Source organism: Dysidea avara, chromosome 9 (genome assembly GCF_963678975.1).
Source record: "Dysidea avara chromosome 9, odDysAvar1.4, whole genome shotgun sequence".
NCBI classification, from domain to species: Eukaryota; Metazoa; Porifera; class Demospongiae; order Dictyoceratida; family Dysideidae; genus Dysidea; species Dysidea avara.
In genome coordinates, this window is record NC_089280.1 from 1,019,802 (window position 1) to 1,031,874 (window position 12,073).

General features: G+C 39.2%; 2 protein-coding genes across 3 annotated transcripts in view; both read left to right on the plus strand.

Moving 5' to 3' along the window:
* Positions 1 to 12,073, plus strand: part of LOC136265361 (rab-like protein 6) — a 76,229-nt gene that overhangs the window by 25,576 nt on the left and 38,580 nt on the right.
* The window catches only part of LOC136265364 (G-protein-signaling modulator 2-like), a 34,374-nt gene that overhangs the window by 4,039 nt on the left and 18,262 nt on the right, over positions 1 to 12,073 (plus strand). The window contains exons 3-6 of one of the 2 annotated variants that reach the window (XM_066060185.1): positions 853 to 972; positions 3,912 to 4,031; positions 4,082 to 4,835; positions 11,211 to 11,410. In XM_066060185.1, coding sequence (XP_065916257.1) covers positions 853 to 972; positions 3,912 to 4,031; positions 4,082 to 4,288 — 447 coding nt within the window. In that variant the 3' untranslated portion in view covers positions 4,289 to 4,835; positions 11,211 to 11,410. Of the gene's footprint in view, positions 1 to 124; positions 194 to 852; positions 973 to 3,911; positions 4,032 to 4,081; positions 4,836 to 11,210; positions 11,411 to 12,073 lie in introns of those variants that run through there. The other variant, XM_066060186.1, reaches the window with a different exon arrangement.

The following is a 12,073-nucleotide window of genomic DNA, read 5'->3' on the forward strand; positions in this document are numbered from 1 at the left end:
ACAATAATCATTATAATCGTAATATTTGTTCATGACAATAATCGTATAGCAAAATATCAATATCGCCCATCACTACAGTATAATATTGAATTTTTCGATATTATTGAAATATTTCTCACCATAGTAAAATCTGGACACTTGGTAATGATCTCAAAGTATCCCTTAGCATGTAAACTGACCTGGAAAATTAGGATATTTTGATAATCAGGATACCTTGATAATCAGGATACCTTGATAATCAGGACACTTGGTTGATCTCAAGGTATCCTAGTTTCACTGTACTTGTTCTGTGATAATTTCTACATTCAGTAGTTTCACTGTTAGCCTTCTTGTGGTCTATGGTGGGATAGTGTTAGTTAGGAGACACTGAGCTGGTAAATATCACAGTCTAATATGGTATTGAGTGGTGTATGATATAACTGATGATCCACCTTATAGTATGTTCACGTTGTGCAGAATCCTCAAAACATTTAATAACTCATGGATGATGCAATTACACATGATCTTGAAATTTGGCTCATTTGTAAAACTGCTTGACCTGCTAAAAATATTTCAAAATCTTTTTGTTCAAATGTTTGACATAATATTTAGGCCTATCAAAATTTTCACAATACGTTTCCTGTGGGAAGCCATACAAGTACAATGTCTATTACAGCCGTTTCCCAAATTTGTGATGGAGCCAAACCGTACGTATCTGTTGTTGACATCTTTGCTGTTGCCCATAATCACCTGGTTGGCTGAAATGTTAACACTGTTGAGAAAAGTCCACTTTTAATTTTTAGCATTTTTTCAGGATTCAGCTCAATGTGAACATACTATAGTGAGGAATGTGTGGTTGTTTGTTTACTATAGGATTTGGAGGTGTGTAGGATGTTGAAGGATGTATCTGGTGAGGATGTGGCCCTACTCAACTTAGCTATAACCAGTGAAGCAATTGGTGACCTGCACAAATCCATTGAGTGGTACTCCCTGGTTAGTGTCATGTGATCCACAAGAGTGTCATGTGATCTTACCCCTCTAGTTGCTAAGCATGAAGATGAAGTCAGATGACATGGTGGGCCAGGTAAAGTACCTGATTTTATTGGGGCACTCTACTATGAGACTGGAAAACTGGTGAAGGCTAAGGATTACTACACAAGAGTATGTCTCTCTTTGTGTCTATTATTAGATCTTATATATTTCCTAATAAGGCAGTAGATCTATCACAACCTCTGAATGATTGGGATTTACAAGTGAAGGGCCTGCTTATCCTGGAGGAAGTACAGAGAGCTATGAAGAGGCAGAAACACTTAAATTGCTACACTTTATGTAGCACATTCCGACGTCTTAAGAAGAGGACAACCCAGCTCATACATGCCCATCATCACGTCTCCACAAAACGTGTCTGACAGTTAGTCAGTCAGTCATGCTAGTGCTGGCTCATTGACCAAGCTGGGGGGATCTGGTGATACACCTATGATTCAGCCACGCTTTCAGAAAGGTCGTGTTAAATTGGGTAACTGGTCTCCCGGGTTGAAGAGGTGTGTCAGTGAAGGTTGCTCTACTAGCCTTCATGGTGACATGGTGGCTCCATCACCATTGGTTATTCATAACACCATGGCAACAAATAGCAAAGCTGCTAGCCTAGATGACATCACATGGGACGATGAAGTCACTGCCCCTAGTATCCAGTTCAGTGTCAGGACTCTGTTCATGGGTACCTTAATGATAATCGACAACTCTCCTATCAGCTGCAAGATGTGCTGATGTCAGCTGCTGCCACCGATACAACTTATGAAGGACTTCACCTACAGAGAGCCAGTAGTAGAATGAGTCTGTACTCTCGTGCTTTTGGTAGCCTGAGGCATATCCAGGAACTCCATGTGATTGGTCAGTACATGTGTCAACCAGTTGTAGAGCTAGGCTTGGAAGGAGTGGGCGTTGTCACCCTATGATGACAGGTGGGTGTACTGTGAACTACTCTCAGGTGACTGGTAACATGTCATCATCTAATATCTTGTGATCCAATGTTAAATGGTGAAGCTCAGAGTAATATAAGATACACACATGTCATGTGTATCCCTTACCTCTTACTAACCTTCTTAGCACAAAACTTAGCCAATAAAATCTTGGTGCCATGTTTGGTAGTGTAATCACATATCAAAGGATTATGATGTATGGTGAACTCTATCAGTTTGATTTTAATGTACCGTAAAAGATAATCGGAGACATTTTATGATGAGGAACTTACTGAATGGGGTAGAGGGATAATCAAACATGTAAGGTGTTTTATAGCCTGTTCAGCATTAATGCTAATAGTGATGTAGGGCTGATATCATACTGTACCTCTTCTAGTGTAATATTGTAAAACATTCAGCTAAGGTTATTGAAAGGTGAATCAGGGAAGGATAAGACTATAATGCTGTCATTATAATATGTGACCGTCTCAGCCAAAACCCGACTTTTTCACACAATTTAAAAAAAATTTATTCACTCAACAATATTTGCAGTGGACCACCTAAGTTTCAGCTTTCTGTGGTGTGTAGTTTTGGAATTATAGCACTAGACAGTAGTAAGGACAAGATAATCGATTTGTACAGCAACTACAGTGGAACTTCAGTTATCCGGACCCCACTTATCCGGATTCTCCGTTAACCAAACCATGGAAATGACTGCTCTATTAGAGTAGTGACTGTTCTATTAGAGTAGTTGAAAATACAGATATTTTCAAAAATTATCTTCATGCTATTTTAAGGTTGTTTATACACAGTTTCAGAGATACAGACTTTTCAGACTTATGGACCACCTCTGGTCCCAAGGGGTTCGGATAACTGAGGTTCCATTGTATACTGAAAATAAACTACAGGCGCTTGCATTCATCGCAGCCATAACTTCTGTTTGGATTAGTCTACAGACTTGGGATTTGGCTTACAGTGTTCACCTTGGGTTGGAAGATTGACCAAGGTTGAGTTTTCGCCCAGCAGTTACTTGCGTATAGGCATATGAAGGCGAAGAAATGAAAACGATTTTGTTTATGTCTACCACATCGCACGTGACACACAAACCATTACAGAAATTAAACAAAACTCCCCATGAGTAGGCGAATAAGATGGTGTATAGGTTTAATTGATTTGAGTCTTCCTTCTCTGAGTAATGGCTCGATTAACACTTGCGTAAAAAATTTCGTAACGCGTAATTTTACGAATTTTTTAAAATTTTGTTTTATCTCAAAACGCATGCTTGTGTGAACTAGACGGGTTTTCGCTGAAACGGTCACAAATGTTTTGTGAAATACAATTTCATGATTGCTCCATGCCTTTACTTTCATTGAGAAAATATGTATTGAAACTTTCTTGATTCTGTGAAACTTCCATGAAAGGGTACAAAAGTTGTTGTTTTGTTATGTTATAGTTGTTGTTATTATGATGATCATTTTAATTTGTTTTAGCTAATGATTTCCATTTTCAGTATGTGTTGTGTATTATCCATATATACCAAGAGTCGTTACTACGGCAACTTCAAGTGAACAGAGAATTACTATTGGTGAGTATAACTCAGGGTATCCTGGTTTCACTGTACTTGTTCTATGATAATGTCTACATTCGTCAGTTTCAGTGTTAGCCTCCTTGTAGGTCTATGGTGGGATAGTGTTAGTTAGGAAAAACTGAGCTGGTAAATATCGCAGTGTAATATGGTATTGAGTGGTGTATGATATAAGTGATGATCCACCTTAGTGAGGAATGTGTGGTTGTTTGTTTACTATAGGATTTGGAGGTGTGTAGGATGTTGAAGGATGTATGTGGCAAGGTTGTGGCCCTACTCAACCTAGCTATAACTAGTGAAGCAATCGGTGATCTGCACAAATCCACTGAGTGGTACTCCCTGGTGAGTGTCGTGATCCACAAGAGTGTCATGTGATCTTATCCCTCCAGTTGCTAAGCATGAAGATGAGGTCAGATGACATGGTGGGTCAGGTGAAGTACCTGCTTTTATTGGGGGCACTCTACTATGAGACTGGACATCTGGTGAAGGCTAAGGATTGTTACACAAGAGTATGTCTCTCTTTGTGTATATTATAAGATCTTATATATTTCCTAATAAGGTAGTGGATCTATCACAACCACTAAATGATCGTGATCTACAAGTAAAGGCCCTGCTCATCCTGGAGGAAGTACAGAGAGCTGTGAAGAGACAGAAACACTCAAATTACTACACTGTACGTAACACATTCCAACGTCTTAAGAAGAGGACAACCCAGCTCATATATGCCCATCATCACGTCTGTCCGACAGTTAGTCAGTCATGCTAGTGCTGACTCATTGACCAAGCTGGGGGATCTGGTAATACACCTATGATTCAGCCATGCCTTCAGAAAGATTGTGTTAAATTGGGTACCTGGTCTCCTGGGTTGAAGAGGTGGGTCAGTGAAGGTGGCTCTACTAGTCTTCATGGCGACATGGTGGCTCCACCACCATTGGTTATTCATAACACCATGGCAACAAGTAGCAAAGCTGCTAGCCTAGATGACATCACATGGGACGATGAAGTCACTGCCCCCAGTACCCAGTTCAGTGTCAGAGACTCTGTTCATGAGTACCTTAATGATAATCAACAACTCTCCTATCAGCTGCAAGATGTGCTGATGTCAGCTGCTGCCACCGATACAACTTATGAAGGACTTCACCTACAGAGAGCCAGTAGTAGAATGAGCCGTACTCTCGTGCTTTTGGTAGCTTGAGGCATATCCAGGAACTCCATGTGATCGGTCAGGACATGTGTCAACCAGTTGTAGAGCTAGGGCTTGATCATGGTGGGGATGAGTGGAATGAGTGGGCGTTGTCACCCAATGATGACAGGTAGGTATTCAGTGAACTACTCTCAGGTGACTGGTAGCATGTCATCATCGTATGACATCTTATAATCTAACAGTGAAGCTCAATAAACACTTGTTGCCATATTTGGTAGTGTAAACACATACATATCAAAGGATCATGATGTATATCAATGTTTCTATGGTGACCCTTAATGGTTTTATTTTAATATACTGTACAGGAGACTTTTTATGATGAGGAACTTACTGAATGAGGTAGAGGGATAATCAAACATCTAAGGCCTGTTCAGCATTAATGCAAACAGTGATGTAGTGCTGATATCATACCTCTTCTAGTGTACAATTGTAAAAACTTCAGTTAAGATTTTTGAAATGTGAATCAGGGAAGGATAAGACTATAACACTGTCATTATAACATGTGATATTATAGAAGTGAGCCCAACAAGGTTTAAAATCAAGACACACGGTAGTGTGTCGTGCGGCCCAAGAAGCCGGCGCATAACACCCGTGAGTATATTGACAGGAAGAAAGAAAACACAATTTTCGCACCTCCGTAGCTCTGTGCTTCCTTGATGAAACAAGACGATTTTTGCTGTGGACATGCCCTCCAACTGCAGCACTCCACATTCCAAATTTGAGCAAAATCGCTTCGCGCGTTCCCGAGATATGCGACTTCAAAAATTGACTCAGTTTCTTCATTTTTTTTTTTTTTTTCTTGTCGCACACTTACAAAAATTGCTATAAAACTCGAACGCCATATCCGATTGCCTTGAAATTTGGCACACAGAAGGGGGATATAAAGGCGCATCTCGGTACCAACTTTGGCTGGAATACCATAAACAGGCAAAGAGTTATGAGCGATTATTCACAAAAATTAACACCAATATGTTGTCACGCCTACAGGGTAAACCGCGTATGGGAAGAAGCTTAAAAGCGGTGGGTGAATAGGTTAACTATTGAACCTCAAACCTTTTGTGGTTTGAAAGAAATCGAGCTAAAATCCAGGAAGATAGAACGAAAAAACCAACAGTGTGTAACTATTATGCAATCGAGATTAGCTAATAAAAATAACGACTGCTTGCCACGCCTACCAGATAAACCGCTTGGGGTAATGCTTTGAAAATCGTTGTACAGATGGAGTAATCATCTTAGAAAGGCTCATCAATGGTGTAGAAGAATCAGACTTAAAGCCACGGAGTTATAACACGAAATCCAACTTGGTGCAGCAAGTGCGAGATCGAGATACTCTAATAGAGCAGTCATCCTAATAGAGCAGTCACCCTGAAGAGAATTCAAGAGATCAGTTAGAAACAAGAAACCTGTATAGAGATCAGCTACACACAAGTCACCCTGTAGAGAGATCAGCTAGAAGAAGTTACCTTGTAGGGAGTTCATGCAACTATGGAAATGGATAGTTCAGCTAGAAAAAATCACCTTGTATAGAGTTCAGCTACAAAGAAACCACCATGTAGAGAGTTCAGCTACAAACAAATCGTCCTGTGGAGAGATCAATAGAAGAAGTTACCTTGCAGAGAGTTCAGCTACAAAGAAACCATCATGTAGAGAGTTCAGCTACAAACAAATCTCCCTGTAGAGAGATTAGCTAGAAGAAGTTACCTTGTAGAGAGTTCAGCTACAAAGAAACCATCATGTAGAGAGTTCAGCTACAAACAAATCTCCCTGTAGAGAGATCAGCTAGAAGAAGTTGCCTTGTAGAGAGTTCAGCTTCAAACAAATCACCCTGTAGAAAGATCAGCTAGAAGAGGTCACCTTGTAGAGAGTTCAGTTACAAAGAAACCACCATGTAGAGAGCTCAGCTACAAACTAGTGACTTTGTAGAGACATCAGCTAGAAGAAGTTACCTTGTAGAGAGTTCAGCTACAAAGAAACCATTCTTTAAAGAGCTCAGCTGCAAACAAATCACCTGTACAGAATTCAGCTACAAACAAATCACCCTGTAGAGAGATCAGCTAGAAGAAATTACTTTGGTGAGAGTTCAGCTACAAAGAAACCACCACCTAGAGAGTTCAGCTGCAAAGAAATCACCCTGTATAAAATTCTGCCACAAGCAAATTGCCCTGTAGAAAGATCAGTTAGAAGAAGTTACCTTGTAGATAGTTCAGCTACAAACAGATCTCCCTGTAGAGAGATCAGCTAGAAAAAATTACCTTGTACATAGTTCAGCTAGAAAGAAACCACCAAGTAGAGAGTTCAGCTGCAAACAAATCACCCTGTAGAAAATGCAGCCACAAACAAATTGCCCTGTAGAAAGATCAGTTAGAAGAAGTTACCTTTTAGAGAGTTCAGCTACAAAGAAACCACCTTGTAGAGAGATCAGCTAGAAGAAGTTACCTTGTAGATCGTTCAGCTACAAACAAATCACCCTGTAGAGAGATCAGCTAGTCTAAGAAGAAGTTATCTTGTAGAGAGTTCAACTACAAAGAAACCACCCTGTAGAGAGATCAGCTAGAAGAAGTTACCTTGTAGATCGTTCAGCTACAAACAAATCACCCTGTAGAGAGATCAGCTAGAAGAAGTTACCTTGTAGAGAGTTCAGCTACAAAGAAACCACCATGTAGAGAGTTCAGCTGCAAAGAAATCACCCTGTATAAAATTCTGCCACAGACAAATTGTCCTGTAGAAAGATCAGTTAGAAGAAGTTACCTTGTAGAGAGTTCAGCTACAAAGAAACCATTTTGTAAAGAGCTCAGCTGCAAACAAATCACCTGTACAGAATGCAGCTATGAACAAATCACCCTGTAGAGAGATCAGCTAGAAGAAGTTACCTTGTAGATATTTCAGCTACAAACAAATCTCCCTGTAGAGAGATCAGCTAGAAGAAATTACCTTGTAGAGAGTTCAGCTACAAAGAAACCACCATGTAGAGAGTTCAGCTGCAAAGAAATCACCCTGTAGAAAATTCTGCCAGAAACAAATTTCCCTGTAGAAACATCAGTTATAAGAAGTTACCTTTTAGAGAGTTCAGCTACAAAGAAACCATTCTGTAAAGAGTTCAGCTGCAAACAAATCACCTGAACAGAATTCAGCTACGAACATATCATCCTGTAGAGAGATCAGCTAGAAGAAGTTACCTTGTAGATAGTTCAGCTACAAACAAATCTCCCTGTAGAGAGATCAGCTAGAAGAAATTACCTTGTAGAGAGTTCAGCTACAAAGAAACCATCATTTAGAAAGTTCAGCTTCAAACAAATCACCTGTAGAGAGTTCAGCTACAAACAAATCTCCCTGTAGAGAGATCAGCTAGAAGAAGTTACCTTGTAGATAGTTCAGCTTCAAACAAATCTCCCTGTAGAGAGATCAGCTAGAAGAAATTACCTTGTAGAGAGTTCAGCTACAAAGAAACCATCATTTAGAAAGTTCAGCTTCAAACAAATCTCCCTGTAGAGAGATCAGCTAGAAGAAATTACCTTGTAGATAGTTCAGCTGCAAACAAATCTCCCTGTAGAGAGATCAGCTAGAAGAAATTACCTTGTAGAGAGTTCAGCTGCAAACAAATCTCCCTGTAGAGAGATCAGCTAGAAGAAGTTACCTTGTAGATAGTTCAGCTGCAAACAAATCTCCCTGTAGAGAGATCAGCTAGAAGAAATTACCTTGTAGATAGTTCAGCTGCAAACAAATCTCCCTGTAGAGAGATCAGCTAGAAGAAGTTACCTTGTAGATAGTTCAGCTGCAAACAAATCTCCCTGTAGAGAGATCAGCTAGAAGAAATTACCTTGTAGAGAGTTCAGCTACAAAGAAACCATCATTTAGAAAGTTCAGCTTCAAACAAATCTCCCTGTAGAGAGATCAGCTAGAAGAAGTCACCTTGTAGAAATTTCAGTTACAAAGAAACCACCATGTAGAGAGTTCAGCTACAAACTAGCCACCTTGTAGAGACATCAGCTAGAAAAGTTACCTTGTAGAGAGTTCAGCTACAAACAAATCTCCCTGTAGAGAGATCTGCTAGAAGAAATTACCTTGTAGAGAGTTCAGCTACAAAGAAACCATTCTGTAAAGAGCTCAGCTGTAAACAAATCACCTGTACAGAATTCAGCTCCAAACAAATCACCCTGTAGAGAGATCAGCTAGAAGATATTACCTTGTGGATAGTTCAGCTACAAACAAATCACCCTGTAGAAAGATCAGTTAGAAGAAGTTACCTTTTAGAGAGTTCAGCTACAAAGAAACCATTCTGTAAAGAGCTCAGCTGCAAACAAATCACCTGTACAGAATTCAGCTACAAACAAATCACCTGTAGAGAGTTCAGCTACAAACAAATCTCCCTGTAGAGAGATCAGCTAGAAGAAGTTACCTTGTAGAGAGTGAAGCTACAAACAAATCACCCTATTGAAAGATCAGCTAGAAGAAGTCACCTTGTAGAAAGTTCAGTTACAAAAAGAAACCACCATGTAGAGAGTTCAGCTACAAACTAGTCACCTTGTAGAGACATCAGCTAGAAAGGTTACCTTGTAGAGAGTTCAGCTACAAAGAAACTATTCTGTAAAGAGCTCAGCTGCAAACAAATCACCTGTACAGAATTCAGCTACAAACAAATCACCCTGTAGAGAGATCAGCTAGAAGAAATTACCTTGTAGATAGTTCAGCTACAAACAAATCACCCTGTAGAAAGATCAGTTAGAAGAAGTTACTTTGTAGAGAGTTCAGCTACAAAGAAACCGTAAAGAGCTCAGCTGTAAACAAATCATCTGTACAGAATTCAGCTACAAACAAATCACCCTGTAGAGAGATCAGCTAGAAGAAGTTACCTTGTAGATAGTTCAGCTACAAACAAATCACCCTGTAGAGAGATCAGCTAGAAGAAATTACCTTGTAGAGAGTTCAGCTACAAAGAAACCATCATGTAGAGAGTTCAGCTGCAAAGAAATCACCACTGCCCAAATTTCAAGGCAATAGCTCTTTCCAATCTGAAGTTATCAATTGTCAAAGTTGGCAAATTGGATGTGTGGAAGGCCCCTTTTCGCAAATCCGGTCACATATGTATTATATGTGACCGGATTTATGAAAAAGGGTCTTCCACACACATCCAATTCTATGAACTTGAATGACCATACCTTTGTGCTCAAAGAAGATACTAACCTGAAATTTTGTTCATGCATTAACCTATGTTGTTACTCATCACTGTCCAAATTTCAAGGCAATACTATTTTCCTATGTGACATTATGAACTGCCAAAGTTCGTAAATTGGATGTGTGTGGAAGACCCCTTTTCGCAAATCCGGTCACATATATATAATTTGTACATTTACTGATAAAATATTTAAAGTACATCTACTTCATCTTTTCTTCTTCCTGTAGTAAAGAAAAAAAACATAGGTTAAAAAATTCCCAAAGCTGGCCATAGGCCGGCTTTGGGGTATACAAATACAAAAAGAAATGAAATCTAATCCAAAACAGCCAAGCTGTAAAAAAAGTGTGCGGCCCTCAGAAAGGCTATGGTGAAAAAAGATGTGAAATCCAAGGTGGCGGCCAAGAAATGGCTGTGATGGTAGGTTAATGGTAAAAATTTTAATAACGACAATTCAGGTGAATTTTTGTGCTGCTTCACAAAATTTACCTGAATTGTCATTATTAAAATTTTTACCATTAACCTACCATCACAGCCATTTCTTGGCCGCCACCTTGGATTTCACATCTTTTTTCACCATAGCCTTTCTGAGGGCCGCACACTTTTTTTACAGCTTGGCTGTTTTGGATTAGATATTATATACTTCACTGACACCAATTTACTATATAGTACTAAACTGTTAAATGTATAGGTCAACTGCTATTGACCACAGCTCCGTTAAGGGTCACACCATAGAAACATTGATATAAATCATGATCCTTTGATATGTATGTGTTTACACTACCAAACATGGCAACAAGTGTTTATTGAGCTTCACTGTTAGATTATAAGATGACAGTCCTGACTGTCTTTTAAGGGACAATCCTAGAATTAACCCTTAAAAGACAGTCAGGACTGGGATTTGAGGGATGGGTGGTTGTAGCTAAGAAACTTGAGACATTCTAAGATATCCCATGTGTCTTGGGACAAAAGACACTAGGGACGATACTTGAATAATACCTAAAAGGCCAGCCAGAACTGTGAGCTAGGACACTTGAGACATTCTACTGTATTCCATGTGTCTCAGAACAAAAGACATGCAGTACATGCCAGGTGTCCTTTAGGTCATTTAGGACACTAAGACATCAAACTGATTCTCTAATACATAAAAAGGATAAAGGAAATCAAGAAATTCTGTGGCAATCCTAGACATTTATGCAATGGGTCCAAGGTTCAATTGGACCTTTGTAGGTAGTAGCCTACATCTTTTGTTGTCCTGGTTACTAAAGGGGAATAACCTATGTGCTGTGATCATGTGATTTGCTATTCCTATAGGACATCAGTCCATTCATTACCAATAGATGAGTCATTGTTTGAACAGCAAACTACTGTAAACTTGGAGCAGCCACACCCATCTAATGAGGTGCAGCCACAGTCACAAAATCAACTATACCATAGTGGTCAAGTTCAGTCTTATCAAACTAATCAAGATAAACCACGTCCATCTGATCAGGATCAACCACACCCACTTAACGGTAACTGATATATGAAGCATATAGGCAGTAATAATAAGGTTGATAAGCTGTCTGTCATTCTTCAGGCAACCAAAACATGTATTAACATGGGACTTTGATAAAGCTAATTGCTAATCACCTGGCAACTACAAGTTTGTTGTTGTGGATCAGTATTCTGGTATTGCTTCACAACATGTGGGACTGTTAGGACAGTATATGGCATAATGTTTGATTGGTAGAAGGCAGGCCAACTGGATGTGTGTTGGTTTTGTCCTGTCTGCGAGAAGAAATTCACTCTCTTTCATACCTTCAGTTATTCCTGATGTTAACTACGTACCGTAATTTGGTTTATTTTCATGCAATAAATTTTTGTGATAAAAGTTTTCATTGTAAAAATATTTTCGTATGATTTACGTGAATGACTGTTCTATTAGAGTGGTTTGATCTTGTATAAAATTTTCGTGCAAGAAATTTTCATACAAGTTTTTGCATACAAAAATTATTTTACAACAAAAAAAGCAAATTACGGTACATGCCTATTGTCATGTAGTTAACATAAAGAAGAATTACCTTTATAATGTATGCAAGTAGTTAACATGTACTAGTCATTATCCCACTAGGGACCTACAAAGAAGTCTATTGTGTAGCAGGGAGTCATATAGACTGCAAGCTCTTTGTGGATCA